Genomic DNA, 21018 nt, shown 5'->3' on the forward strand with positions numbered 1-21018 from the left:
GACGGATAGGCCAAATGATTTTATGAACAATGGACTTATGTTAGCTTAGTAATAGAGAATTTTAAAGAGAAATTATTCATATTATATAACTCATTGCAAAAATGCTGTTAAAAAGCCTTAAATGATTTAAGCCTTTTTTAAGATCAAGCTATAACTTTACTGCTTGATTTCAATAAATACCTGTTGAAAACAAACAGGTGCATACTGCATGTATTGAGCCTCTTAATTGAAGCATTAATACAGTTTTATCTCTTGTACATAAAATAAATTATTTATCTTGTCTGATCATCTGTTAAAAAATGTTGCAAATGTTGATGATCAAGATGAATATTTAAATGTCTCACCTTTCTATGTGCATCTTGTGCAAAGCACTCAGTTCGTTTGGGTTTAAATTATCAAAACACTCTTCGCAGTAGGCTGTTGCAACGCCAAACAAACAAATCATGAAAGTGGAACAACTCTCGCACAACAGTTCCGATTCGATTTGGACTTTTACACCAATTAGTCACAAAATTTGTTTAATTAAAACTAAGTGTAGCACAAAACGGCTTAATCAAGACTGTAAATTAATATTAATTACAACTCCCAAAAAGGCTATTCAGATATAACAAGGTAAGTGGACAATTTCATTTTTGTTGTCAGTTTGTTTGCACTTGTCAGCTGTTTGCTGTGAAAGCCGATATTTGTACAGCTCAAAGTAAAGTTTTTTGTCTTGTTTACTTGCTATTTAATATTTTATTTTTACTGTCTATTTCCACTTCGTTAAACAACGGGCATAAATAATCACACAATTTTCATCCTCCGAACCAAAAACGTTGTTCTCTTTCTTTTTGCGCAGTAGCGGTAAAACGGTAAATTAAACCGTTACCGATTTTTTTTATGGTCTCATACATTTTATAAATTCATTCGACTTCAATTACATTCCAGGATGACCGTATTGATACCAAAATGGTAAAAAACCAGTAGTTTACAATTCCCATTATCCTCCACCACATGCTGGTGGTGGAGACGCCTAGTACTTGTTTGGTTATAAATGGATACACACATTTGCTTATCACACAAAAAAATATTAAACAAATATACCGTTTGTGTGCAAGTCCATTAGCCGGATTTATTTATCAGCTTGGTAAATACAAAATTGTTTATTTACAATTAAAAGTTCAATTCTGTTTTGTAAAAAACGGTTTCATTAACACTTTATTGGAATATGTTTAAAAGGACCACCAATTGGATAACAAAAAATATCCCCTGAATACTTACCTGAAATGAACAGCCAGAAAGGTATTATTTTAAAAGCTTCATTTAACATACTCTCTACACAATACTCTCCAAATCGTAGTCTATTAATTGTATACATCTGTGCATTTGTATGTCTGTCTTTTCTTTTTTTTAAATGTCAATCCCCTTTCCATCTCCAACGAGCAGTTTTAACCATTAAAATTAAAACAAGCCGTACGAATTGAAATAAATTCTGTCGCACCATTTTAATTGCACTTGCCACGGTGTCCGTGTTTAAGCAGCAAAGCCGAAAATAATTTAATGGGTCGATTTTCGGAATGAAGCGACAAAATTCAATACACTCCTTGGTCCGTTCGCTTTTCGGCGTCCATTTCCGCGAAAACTCGCTCACAGTATTCCCTCTTTTTTTGGAACGCAAAGCTTGTGACTCTTATTTCGATAAAATGGTTGTGTTTTCCCACGCAAACCACGATCGCGCCAAACCCACACACACACACACACACACAAATACACACAAAGCAACAGCGCGTAGGAAACAATGTGCCGAAGGTGATTGTCGCGCCCGTTTTACAGCATTCTGATGTTCTGGTGGATTGTGTTGTTACCGTGCACATGATTTTTTGCTTTGTTTTATGACTTCTTTTTTTTCCCCATTACACTTTGCATGATTTGTCACGAGTTGTAGTTTGTGGGTTTGCCGAGAGCACTAAATTTAAATTCAATTTCCATTCTTATTCCCATTTTTTGGCAGGGAAATTAAGATAATTGCAGCGTTTTTTGTTTTGTTTTTTTTTATTTTGTTCACACCCACTAACGAGCCACATTTTATTTTGTTCTCATTATTTTAAGCTCCTCCCGGTGAATCGAACCCAAAAAAAAGACATGGAGCATGACATTGTACGCAAGTATTCCGACGATCGAGTCAAAATTTCCGGATGGTCCGAACGCATCCAGCAGTACCCGTACGACTGCTGCCTGTGGAACAGGGTGAGAGTAAGTATGATGCTAAAGCGCTTAACGTTCCCAAAGGTTTGCACTGTATGCATACTTTTTCCACTGCAGGGAGGAGCGGCTTATCGTACCTTCGGCTACACCACCAAACACTTCATCCCGCGAACCACTGCGCAGGCAATGAGCGATACCGTCTGGGGTCACTTCCAGGAGCAGCAGCAGCAGCATCAGCTGGCATGCATACGTGCGAAGGAAACGATCCCGGCCGAGGTCAAACGATGTCCATACATTACCAGCTATCAGCGTGACTATTTCGATCGATTTCCTGCCTTCCGGAAGGTGCGTCCACCAACAGCAATCCAATGATTTCGATTCCTACACGGTGCCACCGTTCCTACGAATGCAGTTGCAAGCTGCTTTTTCCTGTCTCTTTTACCGCTTGAATGTTGCATGTAAAATGGTTTCTCTAATTTTCAGTTGATGATGATAAATGCGCTCCAGAGTAGAAAGTGTTGAAAGACGGCAACCCACAATACGGCGTGAGGGATGCGGCGTCTCTAAATTGAAAGATGATGATTATTTATTCGCTCTCGAGTCGACAAGCGCACCATATGGTTTCTTTCAATGGATTTGGTACATGGAAAACGGCGGTATGTAGATTAGAGGTTTGTGTGTGATGTAAGTTTGTAACAGAAGGAATCGAAAAATAATAGCATTTGGTGTTAACTTTTACACGTTGACAGTTTAACAATTTTTTTTTATCTTTTTCATCAATTTTTTTCACTGTAAGGTTTGTTGCATTATATTTTTGATAATTTTTTTCTTGTTTTATTCGTTTGAACAACCAATTTAATTTAATTATTTTTATTATTATTGACTTTGTTCTTTTATACGATAATTATGATATCTAGGTATAGCACGGTTTATGTTACAGGCTTGTGATTATTTTTACAGTTCAGTGCTCTCCAACCTTTTTAGGACCACTTGGCTTGAAAATGATTTACCGGACGGACCACAGGTTAGAGACAACTGTTACAGTTGATTCATTTTAAGCGAACATTTTTAATGTTATGTAAAAATCGCCAACATAATTTTAAAAGTTTCAAAATTTGGATTGTGTTGTTACCGTGCACATGATTTTTTGCTTTGTTTTATGACTTCTCTTTTTTCCCCCATTACACTTTGCATGATTTGTCACGAGTTGTAGTTTGCCGGGAGCACTGAATTTAAATTCAATTTAATAATTGAATAATTATATAACAATTAATTAAAAGATTGTTAGTTTAAATGATTAAAAGTTTAAATTACACTAAAAGTAAAGGAATGACTAGATAAGTGTGGGATTCAGGTAAAAAAGAAGATAAATAATAATTAATCAATTGGATTAAGCAACCCTAATTGCAAGGTTTTACTGAAATTCAATCGAGCACTTTACAAATAAAATTTATCAAATTAACCAGGACAAATTACTGCAAAACGAATTTTCAAAGATCCCTTCTTATCTGAAAAGTATGCTAAAATTATAAACCTCGAAACGGGGATGCTGAACCCAGTACGAAACCTATCATGGATCCATACCAGTCTTGGCACTGATCATGATCCCATACCGATTCTGGAATCGATTATGAATACATACCTGCCCTGGAACCGACCAGTCCCGGATCCGAGCATCAAATCATACTGATTTTAGACGTGATACTGAGCTCATATTGGTCCTGTCATATTGCTCCTGGAACTGAACCTGGAATCCTGGCACTAAATCTGCAACCGATACAGTTACTGTTCATGTCGAAAAACCATACCAGGCTATATATGTCCAGTGTAGGAATGGCGTAGGAATTAGCGCAGGAATTTAGCGCAGAAAATAGCGTAGGAATTCCGAATGCAGAACGAAGCATGCACCTGATCATGGTCTGGAACCAAAACAGTTGCAGTGTCGACCGAATAACTAATTTTGCTGATCGACAAACCATGCTCGGCAGGACATGTGCAGCCTAGGAATAGTGTAGCGAAATGGCGTAGGAATTTTAGTAGAATTGGTGTATTGATTAATGATAGTCACGGCACTAGTGTTTTTAAACGAGTTTGACATCAGTTGGCAGCTAAAATCATGTCAACATTCCATACAACACCACTCGCCCAATGGCTAATTATCTTACCTTTAAAAAATGTACCGATGTACCAAAAACCGATTCGTCGCAGGCACGATTTCGTTAGCTCATATTTAATTGATTATGTTTGTTTGATTGAACATGAACATGAAAAATATAGCCCGGTGATGAAATTTGTTCCACTGGCAACATGAAATTTCAGCATTTTTATACCACAATTAAAGATGCATACAAATAAGCAGGATCCATTCATTATTATGGGAAAAAGGTCAAAACACAGTCCACAAGCCACTGGTCCTTCCCACAACCATCTAGCTCGGTTCGAAGAAAACGACCTGCAAACCGCATCCATTTTCTATGCTACAAAAGCATTAGTTTTACACCTTCCTCAGTCTGTGGATTTTCAACATTTTTCCAGGAAGGTAGTTGTGAGAGCGTGTAGGAGCGGTTTTCAATTTTCCACTTTTCCGTTTCGGTTTTCTCGAAAGTTGCGCACCTCAGCCATTTTTCATTCCGCAAAATTCAAAGACCCCGTCGAAAAGTTTATGGATCCGTATCCATTTCATATTTTTTGCGTTCAATTTATCACCGACCGAAGGTTGCTTTACCCCTCAGCTTTCCTCTTTATTACACACACACACAATCTTGGTGCAGAATATAGGGAGCATTCAAATGGCAGATCGACCAGATATTTCCCACAGTCCCTTTGCCGAAGAGAGCTTCTTTCGCTGGCCATACGATAAACTTTACCAACCTGGCCCAACTGCAACGGATGGCAACGTGGTAAGAAAAATGAAAGGAAACGCACACAAACCAAGTCGAATTTCGCGATCCATTTTTGAGTCCTAGGATGTCCCCGTTCGGGAAGCTGCTTCCCCAAACACACGCCATCCTGTGACGCACAGGGGCAAACACAACACGCTGATGACGGTTCCAATATTTGCCGATTTGTTTTGTTTGCTCAGCTTTGCAGGGACACCGATCCTTCGGTCCGTTGGCATTACGGATACGGACAGAAAACTATTGAAAAATCTCCCTACATACCAATTCTTCACGGGGTCTTTTCCCTCCTCTCTTCCCATCGTTGAGGCTACGATAAAGTGGATGCCATTTTTCATATTTCACAACTTGCGTTTTGTTCATTTACAACCGCAGTGGAAAGGCGATCTGCTTCCTGCCCGGGGATGCTGCACACGCAAAGCCAAAAAAAGGGAACCCAACTAATAAAAGACGCAAGAATGCTAGTGAGGAAGAAGATACTGCAAAAAAAACAGACACAAAAACAGTGAAAAAAAAGCAAACCAAAGCCAAAATCTTACATGCCCGAGTCGTCCCGTACAGCCATAATGGCAAATTGGTCCCGCGAGCTCGTGCTCGGGTTTGGTGGGCAACTTTGGCAACTCCCGTGTCGATGACGACTTTGTTTATCACCTCGATGGTGCTGTTTTCTCAGCCTTTCCACGGCCAAAGCAAAAGTTTGCCCGCAACCGCAACTGGCACACGCACGCCACACGGAAGAGCGGATGGTGGTACGAAAATTTTACGAGGGTAAGGTGAAAAGTGCTAAGGTTTGGCGTTGAGATTTAGTTTTTTAAGCACTGTTAATGTTAGCTTAATTGAAGAATACATTAATGTTCAACTACAGTGCCCTCTCGAGTCATTTGGTCGGTACAATGTACAATAGTTAATGGACAGAATATTGGCATGGGCCGACGACAGAGTGTTTTGGCGGGAATGGTGAATATACGAAAGCAGCACAAGCTAGTTGCTACTTCCGTGTAGGATTCCGATAGTTGGACTCTAGTCGCGCAAGGGCCCCAGTAGATGCCAACAGCAGTCTGATAAGAGCGCAGTGCTGCATCTGAAACACACAGGATCACGCAGCCCGCGCGTCTTGTTTAAAACCATAACAAGTAGTCGTCTGCATCTAGCAACTACTTGGTCAGTCTGTTCCTCGGATGACAGTTTAACATCGGGTAAAATGACCTTAGATCCTTGACGCAGTACATTCGTTTGAGATTCTGACCGTAAAGCGTTTACTTGCTTTAGTTCATGATCGGCTGTATGACATTGTGACGCATTTAAGAATGCAAACGCTTAGCAGTGTTACGCTTGCACCAGGAAACAAACTCAACCAGGGAAGCTTGTATTCGAAGATGCTCCTCAGGCACACCGATATGACGATAGATTGTGGCGTCATCTGCGTAGAGTAGGCAACTATTATCCAGGAGTACCGTGCACAAGTCATTTATATAGAACAGGAACAGCAGAGCTTTGCCAAAAGAATGTTATAGGAGAAACTGAAAAAGAATGTTAGCTATCAAAAGTCGCCTTATTGCCCATGTAAATGGCATCAACTTGCATACCATGATCAAAGGACTTATCACGCAGCCGCTAACGAATTGCATCAGATTTGTCGTAGTTTTGACCTTTTAGGCATGAATCCGTTATAACATACACTGATGTATTTGCAGGCAAAAGCTATTAATGGTTCAGTACAGGATTCAACACTTTCAAATGTACACATCATTATTCACCACCTGCAAGATGTTTTTCAACAGCTGTCATACATTTTATTGGCATCAGAGTAAAATTTAAGTTCTTATACATGATTTTCAACACATCACAAAGGAACTGTCAAACTCAATTCAGCTTGAGACGCATTAAAAATCATGCGGAAGAACTGAAACATTATTGTGATGGAAATATAACATTTGACAGCTGTTGAAAAACCATCTGGCAATCGATGAAAAATGCAGTATACATTGGAAATTTACTAGAAAAACCCTGTAATGAGAAACTGGAAAGCTTTGGCAAAGACAGCCAAAGAGGTAATACAGGATTTTTCCAAGTCACTTTCGAATGTAAGCATTGTTATTCTCCGCGTGCAACATGTTAATCCACATCAATCTGATGTTTCATTTCCATCATAATAATTTTTAATTTCTTCAGCATGATTTTCAACACCACTCAAGTTGGATTGCGTTTCTTTGTGATGTGTTGAAAATCATGTGTTGAAACTGAAATTTCATTTTGAAGCAATCACACCGTTTGAAAGCTGTTGAAAAACATCTTGGAGGCGGTGAATAATTATGTGCACATTCGAAAGTGACTTGGAAAACCCTGTAATAGCACGATAGTGCCCATTTTGGATGGGTGTTAACCAAAGGATCGTGTGCGCATGGATTCGTCCCAAAATCCTAGCCGAAACCGGAGCTATCAATTCAGCGTAACGCTCGAGATTTACAGTGTGTCTATATACAGTGTGTCTACATAAATTGCATCTACAAGCGTGTTCACATCAGTGCGGTAGCAAAAGCCTTCGGATTTGTGATGCTTAGCTTTGTTTTCAGCAGGAAACTATTCAAAATGTGTTGATCTCTGCATATGTTACTTTAGAGAAGGTTTAATATATGTCAGTAATGTCAGTAATCAACATTGCAGTGTTTGGGTCACGTTTGCGTTCCAAATTCAACTGCCTAAAGGACACTTTGGCATTGTCAGTGAAGATCACGTTCTGATTATCAAAGCTGGCGTAGATTCTTCAACCAGTGGAACCGTTGTGGACTGTAGATCGAATAGAATATCGATGTAGATTAGAATACATACACCTTGGAACTGAACAACTGAACGCCTTGGTGTTGAACAAAATGACGGTTGGCAATGAGAGATGTTTTTCAACAACCGTCAACGTAATAAGGAACTGTCAAATTTAATCCAGTTTGTGATGTGTTGAAAATCATATGAAAACTAAAACAAATTGTAAGGGAAGTAAAGCAAAGTGATAGTTGTTGAAAAACATCTTGCTGCGTAACGCTTCGGATCTCTATGTAAACACGATGGCACTTTAATCTGTACCATGTTGAAAACCATATGGAAGAAACGTAACGGCATTGTAGTACACTTAAAATACTTGATAACTATAGACTCATCGGTCTCCGCGTTGGCAAATGATTTGGAGACCATTTCGAATCACATATTTATGTTGAGGTCACTTGTAGACCAACCCTCTCGCTATCAACTGGTCCAGCAGCACCATTCAGAATATGTCCCTGATTGTCATACACAATCACGCGCGCGATGCAGTCCGTGCAGGCAAAGGCTGTGTGGTAATCGTACGCTCCACCGCACCTTGCCACCATGCCACGAAAGTATAGTGTAGTAACAGCGCAACCCCCCCAAAAAAAAAAGAACTTCAAATCTCAAATGAAACGGTAACAAGAAAACTAAAGAAACAAACAGAAATGAAACAAACCAACAGCCGAACCAGAGCCGGCTGTAGACGTAGCGAAAGCAGAAACTTTCAATCCACTGATAATCCTTCAATGGATTTTCTTTTCACTTGGTTTCTGTAGCTCGGTTTTTTTTTTTTTTGCTTGCTGGTTTCTGCTTAGTTTGCTCACAGCCCCGAACCGCCCATCCAGCCGGCCAGCCCAGCCGAACCTGCTTTCTATCTTTCAAATTATCTTAATTGCAACAGTATGGGAAATTGAATTATGTTTACGAGAGAAGGAAAAGAAAAGTTACCGGCTCAGTTGTTGGGCGCGGATTGTTGTGCCGTTGCCCGTCTTCCCATTCTTGCCCGCACTTTCTCGCTCAGCTCGGGGAATGGTTCGTTACGAAAGCGCGAGCAGCTGAACTGCCTGATACACTCTCCTGAGGGACGGTTTCTTCGGCTGCAGTTTGCTCCGACGCCAGAGAAAAGAAGGGACGGGATTCGGTTTAACAAGCTCCAATAAAGCAAGCCCCCAATGCCGATACGGCACCGGCACGGCACCACCGGTACCTGATGGGGATCCGGCCAATTCCGCACCCGCCTGTTTGTACGCAAACTCTTCCACAACTTTGCCGAGGAAGTTTGCTTTCGGCTTCCGGTAGGCAGATTTTTCGTAAACAGTTTGCGTTTCCGGCAGTACCCGTTCAACCGTGCAACACACTTCAACCGTCCTTCGGGTCGGGTCGGGTTGATTGGTTGCGAATTGTTCGATGATCGAAGTTAGGACAACTGAGTTACACAGCCAACATTGGGGCTTAGTTAGCGGTAGCGCTTGATCAACTATATGGCACACACACACACACTGCCACATTTCCGCACCACTGCACTAATGAAGTGAAGCATCTGTCGGTTGGAATTTCGTTTATCATGCGTTTGATTGAGAGAATACCACTACCCCCCCCCCCCCCCATTCGCTCTGGCATGCGTCTGTAATTAGCTCTGGCCAACGAGCTACTACTACTGCTACTGATTAACGTAATCAGTTTGGTTTGGGTGATGGTTTTCTCCGTTGAACGCCGCCAAATTGAGAAGATGCTACTGGGCGCATCGAGGCGTGTCGTGAAACAATTTCACTTGCATTCAGTTCCCGGATAAGGGAGAGGCACGCACGCACTCTACGATCTGCTGCGCTGGGAGAGAGAGAGCGAGCGGTGCGTAATTGACATTGTTGCTATCCAAAGTGTCCCAAAAATGTCCACTTTCAACGGTACTGTTTCCTTTTTTTTCGTTTCTTTTTTTTAATTAAACCTACAACATTACCCTACATTTAAAACATTAAACCAACATTAGCGTACCTCCGGGCCGGTTTCAGTAGGTTTGGTAGGGAACGGTTTATGCTTGCGAAAGAATCAGCAACTGGAACAAAGCACTAGCACCGGGCCCTCTAAAGCGGACCTAATGTTATTTCCGGTTCGTCGTCTCTTCTTTTTTTGCTGTCCCCTCCATTGTCGTCGTCGTCGTTGTTGCATTCACTTTCATTCAAAGCTACGGGCGTTACGGTAGATAAATTCCAATTTAAAAGGTACCATAACCGTTGTCCGAGCGTCGATGGTCGGCCTCTGGAGTGTGTGACGCCGTTTTGTGCAGAATGACGATTATTAGAGCGAAACAATGGGCTGATTTAAGGTGGTCACTTGGTTTTGTTTTGCGACACAATGTTTGAATCGGCAGTGGGGTGAAGTTTATTTAAAGTAAAATTGAAGTACTTTTGATATAACATAGCAATGCATTAAAATTTTACCGAAAAGAGGAATGAAAACAGTAACGTTATAACTCATCTTATTTCACAAAATTATAATCAAAAACATATGTATTCCTAAATAAATTACAATAACATATCAATTTGTTGTGTTTCTGTCCCCAATTGAATGAAATATTTTCTATCTGCTTTATTTTTGGGAATCTAATTTTACAATTTTAACAGTTCAACTTAGCAATCATTGCAAAGTGGCTCAGTTTATATAAGTTAATTTTTCCTGAAGCATCTAATACGAATGCCAGCACAAACATTATGTTGAAATATTAATAAAAAGTTCAAAATATAATGTAAGAAATAAACCAAACAGTAACAAAGCAAAAGTATAGCCAAAACAGTCATAATGAAAGCTATGAATGGTTAATCTTAAGGACATACAATTGAGTATAAATAGTCCCTTATATTCTGAATAGTGTGTTTTATCTAGTTAAATTTCCTGAAAAATCGTTTACATTTATTTATTTCAGCAATTTACGACCAAGCGATTAAACTTGCCGTAAAACATAAGAAAAAATCAATCATGGTATTGTTGAAACCATTGAAGTAAACAATTAAAACTGTGAAGAAACAAAACAATAAGCTCAACTTTCTCGCAGCTTGCCTCACGAAACTAAATCTTACAGTAACACGAACCAAACACAGCTAGCAAGTCTAGTCAGACACGGTCAACTTATGCTTAGTAGTTTACTGAAACTAACAACACAAATGCGGACAAAACTTGTGACGAGAGAATGGCAAGTTCTCGGTAGTTTCAATACAATCCAAATCACTTGTTTCATTCTGTTATCTTTTTTTTTGTAAAATTTTCCTGCCATCTTTTACTTGTGTTTTCTTCTTAATCTCACTCGTCTCTCGCTCGTTCTGTACTAAAAAGTAACTAAAAATCCAAACTAAAAACAATTAACCGTGTACACCAACAGTAGCAAACACTCACACAAACAGAAAAAAGAGTGTAATTAAACTTACAAAAGACAAAGTTAGTCTTGGTTGTCGGAAATGAAGTGAAAAATGAAAGTCATTCCAGAGCGCCCCAAAATGGACAAATCGAGCCCCAGCTCTCGCCCTGGGTGCCCCGTCCTCGGGGTAGAAGACCTAAATAAATCCCTCCTTACAAAGGGGAAAGAACGGAGACATGGACGGAACGGGAAGGATCCTGTGTCGCTTTAGATTGCTTGTTGCGGGAGGAAACTGTACAGGCGGAAAAGTACATAATTTTCTCCCACGAGCCAAAGGACCCCACCCTTTTCTGCAATTAACTCCATTCGTGCTGCTACGGGACGCCTGTGAAGCTGTGAAGGACAAGGTGCATAAAAAAATGCCAACGTCGCACCAAGAATAGTTGAAGGTCCATCTTTTCAGTTGGTGTCCAGTAGCTGGCACAACATTTGGGAAAGAATCATTGCCACAACTTACAGGGTTACGCTAACCATCTCAACACCATCCCACTGTATACATTCAAGTAACGCACATCGCATTTGTTACTTCCTGAGTAAGGGCTCAGTATTGATGTAACGCTTAAGAACTTATTCTCTTTTATGTAACGCCACAGATAAAATGAACATTTAACAATTAATAAAAAGCGTTGCACACACACGTCTGACCCTTATCGCGGTCCGTAGGAGAGAGCTCCCGTTCGTGTATCGATCTCTTGCATCGTACAGGAGACCGATCACTGAATATCTCTCAGGTGCGGCACTCGCACACAACAAGTATCAATCAACCAGGAACGGCATGAGTTGAGGATCAGTTTCAGGATCTGCAGTTGTTCTCTTTAAGTTCCAGGACCTCTTAAGATTAGGGATCATTTCCAGGACGTATATGATTTCTGTATAAGTTCCAGGATCGATATGGGTTCGGGATCAAGATATGATTCAGCATCGGGATATCGGCTTCAGGAGCTATGGCAGAAACACTAAGGGTTTAGGATTAAATCCAATCCCGCTATAGGTTTAAGGAATGCACCAAGACCGTTAGGAGTTCGAGATCAGTTCCAGGACCAATTCTAAGACCTTTTTAAGGTTCGTGATCAGTTTCACCACTGGGGTTTGGGTTCCGAATCAGCTTCTCTTGATGTTTCGCTTCTTCTGCGAATTCCGTTAGTAAATGGCGCGTACTCTTTGATTATTAACAGGTGGGCTGACATTTTTTTAGTCAATGATAGTAAAACTTTATCAATTTTTGGTTAAATAATGTTTCCTCTTTCAACATATATCCATTCAAGAGTGATACACCAATTATAGCGATTATACAACTTTTTGAAACATTTTTTGTTAGGTGTGTTTTGTTATTTGCCACAAAATAGTCCTCAGATTCGGTGATCACCTCTTCATTCGAAGAAAATTTCTTCCCAGCAACAATACTTTTGATATCTGAAAACAGGAAATATTTGCTTGGAGCCAGGACTTGGGCACACAGTACATGGTAGTAACCCCTATTCACGTATTTTGACCCTCAACGAGTAGAATGAATATTTCACACTCGTCTGATACAACTTAATAACCACAAAGGTGTCGCCAACATCATAATATCATCAGTTTCTTGACATGACTTCATTAAACATACATTTGCTAGTATTGAAATAGCATCAAACGTGTTTCAGTTGGCTACAGAAACCCTGTAAGACGAAAATGCTCTCCAACACCGATGATTCCACGCACTCAACCAACTACAGCGTTGCATCGCTACAATGCGTATGCGCCCGATGCCTGCCGTGTATGGCTGGTAAGAAACGATTTGTTTAAGGATTTCCTTCGGGGTTGTAAAGGAAGCAAGGAAAAAAACAATCTCAAAAGTTCAAATTTAGACACGCCTGTGTTTAAATGCGTCTGACATTGCCCCCTCTCTCTCTCTCTCTCTCCTTCTTCCTTGACGCTAAACGCAAACAGAAATGAAAGGCAAACTAGACATTTCAACCGGTCAAACTAGCGCTTGAAGCATGAAATGCGGGAGATGAGGCAAGGAGGATAAAGTTTCCGTGCATAAATTCAGAGCCCTGTAACACGCTAGCAAAGTTATGAGTGTAATTAAGTTAAAATAAATTTCACAACCCTTCCTGTAGGCTGTCTTTCTGTTCTCGTTTTCTTTTTTTTTTTTTGTTCTTGGTTTGCCACTAGTAATCATTGGGCGTTTTTTCACGTTTAGCTCATTTTAGCTTCGCACTTATTATTCGCTAGAAGGAATGCCAATCTTAATGAGCATAAACACTAAAGTCCAACAATGAACTTAAAGGGTAGTTTTGTTAAGGGCACTTTTACACAAAAAACTTGTTCAAACATATAAAAAAAAGGTTCGTGCTAGACTCTCACAAAGCTCGCTGCTCGCTGTACAACCCATTCGCCTTTCTGATGTTTGGATTTGTAAAACGTTGGTGTACGAAAAATCAAAGTTACTGCAAATGAAATGCCAGGTTAAAGTGATACTGATATATTCTTGTTAATTTGTTCAATATGAAACTCTTTCTCGATCCAACAACTTGATCAGGTTGGAGGATCGTTCGTGTCAGACCATTCAAGTCTGTCGTTTTACTTACCTGTTCAACCTGAATCTTCTTCTTTCGTTATCAAACTAAATTTTTAACTACTTTTTTTTACTAATTTTTATTTTTCATACAAAGAAAATACACAAATGATGAATGACAAAACTGAGACGTAAAAAGTGTGCGTGTGTCCGTAAAATACTTACACAAACACACACACACACACACACACACACCACACCACACAACCACACATCTTCCATGGAAGAACGGTTCACTAGTTTATCCCTTTTGGCATTTTTGTATATTTTGAGTCTTTTTTGAAAAATGTTTGCAATAAATATTATCTCTTCTTCTCACTTTACACAGCATTACATTGCATCCTTTTTACCGTTTACATCCAATTGGTACGCCTAAAATATTCTCCAATCTAGAACTGTTTTTTTCCATTTACCAGTAAAACCATTAGAAGATGTGTGTGTGTGTGCGTGTTGGTTTCGTTAGTTTAATTTTAGATTTATACTTTGTGTGAGTGTGTTTTTCTTTTTTGTTTAATGTTTCTTTTTTGTATTGCGACACTTTTTAACTGGCCTTACAATATTTTACTGGCTTTGACGCCCTTTGTGTTGGTGGAAAGGAAGAAGTTGCTGGAAAGTGGACAGGATTTTGATCGAACGTGACCAAGAGAGGATGAAGATTCGATTCGAATATCGAAGGGTATGATGGCGAAAGTCTTTGATAACATTACATTTATGCCTCGTTGCCACTGATCGCCGCAGCGCCGTGTGGCTCAGTTTCAAACATTCACCAAATCCAACACTCATTTGCTTGTGCGTGCTATAGTGGTACTGTTTTTGCTTACATTGTCTTTTCTCCATTTTGTTTAGTTTTTTGTTTCGCTTTGCTTTTATAGTGTTGCTTCGCCGAGTATGACGAGTAAAACGCACTACATGTTTTTTTAGACTTTTGGTATAGATTTTGTGTTTTGGATATTTGTTTTTTGTTTTGTTTAGTTTTCATTTGTTTGTATGTTTGTTTTGGAAATTTTTGTTAAAGTATAGTATTTTTTTCCTTAATTTAGCCAAATATGTTTTTTTTTCTGAATACGTTCCATTAGCGCGCCTTTCCCGTTAGTAGTTGTATATCTCTAGTGTCAAAATGTCTACGATTTTATATCGCTTTAGATTTTTGATTCGTTTCACCAAACTTTTTACTCTTCCTTACGCTTTAAACTTTATTTTTTCTTTAATTTTCACCTTTTCTTCACATTCATTTTTAAATTTCCGCTGGATTTAGTAGTGTGTTTCGCCTGAATTACTACCTTTGATTTTGTTTCAACATTAAATTAAAATGATTTTACTTTTGTTTTGCTTTATACGATGTCATTCATTTATCTTTTCATTTTGCATCAACATCTGCATTCTCATTCAAGCTCGTTTAAACGCCTTCCTTTTTTCTTTATTTCCTTTTTGTTCATTTCCATTTCGTTTTTGTTTAAAACACACTCACTATTCTGCTTGAAGCATACGCTTTTCCACGAGGCGCGCGCGCACTGTTCAGTGTTTCTAATTGGGCAATGTTTTGTTTGAAGTTGTTTATAAGTTTTGTTTCTAGTTGTTGTTGATCTTGCTGTTGTTTTGCTTTTGATTGATTTTGTTGTTTGTGTTTTGTTTGGAGTTCGTTTGGTGAAACAATTGTGGCCAGTCTATTGGTATTTTGTTTCAGTTTGTATCACGCTTGTGTGACTGATGTAGTTGTCGGGCAATATTGGTTCTAAATGTTTGGTAACACACGAAAAAAAAAATAGCAACGGAACCAGTTTACCTTGAGTGTATAGAAATCTTTAACGCAAGTTCAGTTAAGTTGAGTAAACAAACAATCGATAACAAGTGGTTGCGTTGCCGCACTCGCACGCTTAAAGTAAGATTGATTCTGCATCTGCGTTCTTCACCTTCATCACTAAACTCCTGATTTTCTTCTATATCTGTGTATAAATATAAGATGTGATTTTTTTCTTCTTTTAAATTCTTTCTGTTTTCTATTTGTATTAGTTTTGTTTGGTTGGTTTTTTTTTCTTTTATTTCGTTTTCCCTTTTGCTGATCTGGGTTTGGTTTTCGTGTTTCACTGTTTTTAGTCCTCTTTCCCTTACGGCGCACTTTTCCGTTTGTTTGTTGTTTTTTTCTAGTGTGTTTTTCGTTTACTGTGCACTTGTCTTGTTTATTTGATTATTAAAAAATTAATTTAAGTATTCACTTGTGCTTTACTTTATTACTTTGTATAATTCGAAGGCAATATCAAGGTATTAATCATCTCATTTTACCATCTAACATACCCATCACGCATCACTTCCAACTTAACTTTACATCTTCGTCTAGTCTCGTTCACATTGGTTTGTTTTATTTTTGCTTTTTGTTCCTTCCACTTATCCTCTTTTTATTCCTCTCTCTCTCTCTCTCTCTCTCTCTCTCTCTCTCTCTCTCTCTCTCTCTCTCTCTCTCTCTCTCTTTTAATCTCTTACCACTGTCAGTAGTAAGTGTGTTTAGTCGAACTTGTATTCCACTTTTTACATATTTTTTTTTATTTAAGTTGATGGTGGCATGTTTTCCTTTTGCTGGTGTTCAAATATTACAATCACATATGAGTGCAAAAACGTGTTGTCGTTCCATTCCATTCTGTGGAAGACTAGCCACTTTGCGAAAAAAAACGTCACCCTCCATGGAACGATATCGTAATTCGATTTTGAAACCAAATTCCCGTGAACCTTTCGACAGCAGTCCAATCATGTAAAATGGTCAGTTTTACTCGATAGGTGGTAACATTGCAATTGAATTAAACGTACTTGATTCGCAAGTAGCAGCACTCATCAGTGATCATATTATCCGGAATCCAGTTTACACTTATCATCGCACCGGGAAACTCATTAGCCTTTGTGGCCTCCCTTTATCTTTATGTTCTCTGTGACGGTTTTACCATTTTTGTGTTTATTTCAACACCATCTGCTTCCTACGTGAACGTTTCGCATTAGCTTTGCATTCTCTTATTGAAAAGAAACTAATTGCATCACCTTTAATCTTGTTTTTTCTTCTTCTCTATACTCCATCTTTCTCTACCGTTCTTTGTCTTTCTCTCTTTTCCTTTCTCTGTCATGCTTAGTCTCTTTCTCACCCCAACCGCCATTCGTTCGACTTCCGTTTTGGATTTTACTGGTATATGTTAAGCTCTCTTACATTTTTTCACCTTCCTCTGCGTTAGTTTTACTTTTTGTTTTCTTCTATCTTTCTTTCTTCACCTTTTTCCTCTGTACTATACAACGTCAGCGTAATTAGGCTGTTTTAACTGTTTGATACAACATTCTCATTACTCCCCGATCGCTCGTTTGTTTGTGGTGATAATGTTTCCGCTAAATCTATCTTTATTCAATTTTGAATTTTGATTTTACATTCATTGGCTTCGTGTAACGGTTTCGGGGTTTTCCCTTCTTTCTTTGTATCTCTTATTTGTTGTTTCTTCTTTTCGTGTTTTTTTTTTCTCTTTCTCATATACTGGACATAGTTTTGCAGAAATGGATATTTTAATTTATGTTAAATTTATATGATTTCTACTTTCGAGACATTTCTTTTGTATTTTCTTTGCAAGCCAAAATGGTCTGTCAAACTTTCCATTTCTTTGTTTTGTTTTTTTTTTGTTATTCTTTTTACACCATTAGATGAATAAACTAGTTTGTGGCCACATCATGCTTGTATTGGGCTTAATATTAAATGTTTTGATGAGTCTTTTATTGATTTTATTAAAAATGAAATGCCAAAAGATTGTTTTTTATGGGTTAACGTCAAAACTTTTTATCCAAATATTAGACAATGAGGACGCAATAAAACCACAATCTACCACAAATGGTACAATGGTACACAATTGGAAGTCTCCGTGTATCCTCTTTCCCTTTTACTTTTTTTGTATTTTTGTATGTGTGTGTGTGTACATGTGTGTGTTGATCTCATACGAGTTATCGATTAAGCTTATTAACTTGCACTGAATACAATTGCAAGTTATGGTAACTTGATAATATGTGTATGTGTATGTTGCACTGGTGTTTGCTCGATGCAATAAAGTAAACACAAAATTAAACCATTTAAACACATAACAACACACATACACACCCGCACACATACAACGCATTATTTAATTAGACAATCATGGTGAAATGATCAAAAACACATAAAAATAAATTGTGTCTGTACGTTTTCCACACGTTATCTCCACACCACAATTCCGTCCAACTGGCGCTACACTTTCAACGAATGTGTACAACAAAAAATGCAAAAAAAGCTCCCTACCACTTCGAATGCATCGAAAATGCATTACTGTTTCGTAATTTTTTATCGTTATCAGTCGATGCGCGAACCTTACTCAGCTGTGATGGTGACAGTGGTGTAATGATGGTTCATATTATTATTCAGCAATTAAATTAAATTGAGCAATGAGAGATAATTACGGAAACGATGCGGTTTCATGCAGCATCAGGGCAAGGCGAGAGGAAACCAGGAATTGGAATTACACAAAACCAGGGTGCAACGACTCTTTTGCGTGTTTTTCATTGAAAGTAATGGTATTGTGTGTATAACTTCAGTAACAATTATGTACGTAGCTTAGAAAAGCCAACATTTTTGTTATCAGTGTATTCTTGTATTGCAAAATGAAAAAAAAATCAACTCTTATCGTAATTTTTGTTTGCCTTCTAAATATTTTCCCAAAGCCTGATTCATGATTCGAAAGTGAGTGAGCATAATGAAAAATCTCATTAATTCTAAGCAGTCAAACCCATTAGCGGGCAGTTTGACGAAGATTATGCCCTTCGAGTCAAGTTTCAAGCGAGACGAGAGAAAGAAATAATCAGAAAAAATTAAAACATTACAAAAAGTTACTAGAACCGACGACAACAAAAACGGTTACAGTACAACATTGTACACACCTTATTATGGGAGGAAAGGCATGTAGAATGGCTAATTTTTGCGCTCAGGCTTTGAGATCATGATTTCCGCTTTATGCAAAGCAAGAAAGCCAACAACAAGAACCAAAAAATACGCACATATTTCACCCCACTAATCAAGTTTTGCGACTCAATCAAGCCAGCCGGACACACCCAGCCAAGAGCGGAGCAAAATTGTCCAACCCTTGTTCCTCATCTTTTGGGGCTCTTTTCGAGCGAAATTCAACCTTTCGCTTTCCTTTTTTTATTTGCAGGGAAACAATCATTTTTGAGGCAATTTTCATGCTCCGAGGAAAGCTAGAAAAGGTAGAAGAAAATGAGTTTCCATTTCTCTGTTTTTACCGGGTGAATTTTGTTCCACGATACCAACATCGAAGTATGAAGCGTGCAATTTGATAAATGGAAAAAATTTAAAAATCATTCCAGGGTATGTTTTACTGCGTGTTAATGAAAAAAAAACTCTCCATTCATAAAGAGCTTAAGATTTGTATTTTAAATCAGAAACAAAAAAAAACGATGGACACCGCGTCGATTCCAATCGACCGTATCAGGATATCCGGTATTTACGCTACGTTACGCTTCGTTTAAATTAACCAAAAAAATCCCCACGGCTGGTTATCCGACCATCTCGAGACTGCGACCGGCTAACAAACGAAAAAAAAAAAAAGAAACGAATAAATATAAGGTGATAGGAAATGAAAATCAAAACGTTCACCGGATCCTGCCGCGCTAGTGAACCTGAACAAATAGAACCGCCATCATTCTATACACAAAAAAAAACACCATCGGAACGAAACTGACACTGGCTTTTAAATTGCAATAAGATTTTGATTACTTTTTACACAAAAACTATTAAAATTTTGTCGCGCAAAACTTCTTGCTAATTCTACACATAAAAGTAAGCTAAAATAGTACCCATTATTGTTGCAAAATTGCTGCTAATAAGTAATACAAACGTGTAATTCCATCCTTAAATACGGCTTAAACGTTACCTTGAACGGGGGCTAACAAACAGGACGAGATGACTTAAAAAGACTCACAAAACACAAACATTTAAGTAAAAAGCTACCGGAGCAAAAACCGGACGAAAAACCAACACAATAAGATCGCTAAAAGCTAAAACATTTGTTTGAGATATACTCAACAAATCGAAAGAGGTGTGTGTTTTGTGGTGTTGTTGTGTGATGTTGATACTGGTGAGCATTCGTAATTCTCCTATACAATTTTACACTATAAGCTGTAACGATTTTGTCCAAATTTTGAATTTTTTTCGAATATATTTTTCGAGTAACACACGGATTGGGGTCCTTCTTCTCCTGCACATTGCCACAGCGCGCAGCTGAGTATTGTTGCAACGCAATCAATAATTGCGTCCAATTCTTGCACACGGAGGAAGAAGAACCCGCCTTTTTTTGGTGGAATTATTTCAAATTTTGGAATAAAATTTTGGATCTCAAACAATTTTGAGGCATTCATTGGTCCACTTAAAATCTAAACACGTACCAAAGGGTGTGAATATTTGCATATAACCAACCACGACCTTAAATTCCTATCCGTCCATGCCAAAGTATCCAATTCAAATGAGCACATTTCGAATCAATTGCCAAATGGGTTGTCGACTACTTCCTGCTCAACACGCTTCCCCCAATCCCTCCAGCGATGCCATTTAAGGTTATCATTATGTTGTCAGTCACGTCACAACAACACTATATCCTCACCCACCTCCGACGAGGTTTGATTTCTGATAATTCCGTTGGAACGGCATGGTGGGGCAAACAACACACGACCAAACAACCGAAACTGCATACTTTACTTTAAATTATAATTATTAATTGCTTCGCACCACCCGCTGTTGCAGCACCATTAATCTGATCGGTGTTGCATCGGTTAATTGCTAGTCGAATGGAAAATGTATTCATCCTTTCACCAGATGACACACCTTCCGTTTCAGGTGCGCTTTTGTCCGATCTTCGTGTAGAGATTTATCTGCCACCTGATTGCATATTGCATATACTACACCGCTTTTTACTCGTTCCTCGTCATCCTCGTTATAACATTTATCTTGTAACGTGCCGTTACAAAATGCTGCATTCTGCACCTGGTTAAAATAGCAAATAATGCCTGCAACTGCAACCTTCCCGTTTCATTGGCAGTCAAGTGACCGTGAACGAGGTTCCAATTAATGAGTAAACAGCTCGCGGGGAATGAGATGTTACACGCGCGCA

General features: G+C 38.6%; 1 protein-coding gene across 2 annotated transcripts; it reads left to right on the plus strand.

The window, feature by feature from the left end:
- The first annotated feature begins 391 nt into the window (after positions 1-391).
- On the plus strand, positions 392-19220 carry LOC121595754. 2 transcript variants are annotated; one of them, XR_006005206.1, is made up of 5 exons: positions 392-612; positions 2089-2232; positions 2302-2529; positions 2668-2840; positions 19048-19220. XR_006005206.1 is itself a non-coding variant. In XM_041919958.1 (4 exons), exons 2-4 carry the CDS (start codon positions 2122-2124, stop codon positions 2704-2706), a joined length of 378 nt encoding a protein of 125 aa, XP_041775892.1. In that variant the 5' UTR covers positions 392-612; positions 2089-2121; the 3' UTR covers positions 2707-2922. The 2 variants fall into 2 exon arrangements, 1 of the variants encoding a protein (XP_041775892.1); XM_041919958.1 differs by lacking the exon at positions 19048-19220 and having other exon boundaries at positions 2668-2922.
- The last annotated feature ends 1798 nt before the right edge of the window (positions 19221-21018 follow it).

This window comes from Anopheles merus, chromosome 3R (assembly GCF_017562075.2).
Source record: "Anopheles merus strain MAF chromosome 3R, AmerM5.1, whole genome shotgun sequence".
NCBI lineage: Eukaryota > Metazoa > Arthropoda > Insecta > Diptera > Culicidae > Anopheles > Anopheles merus.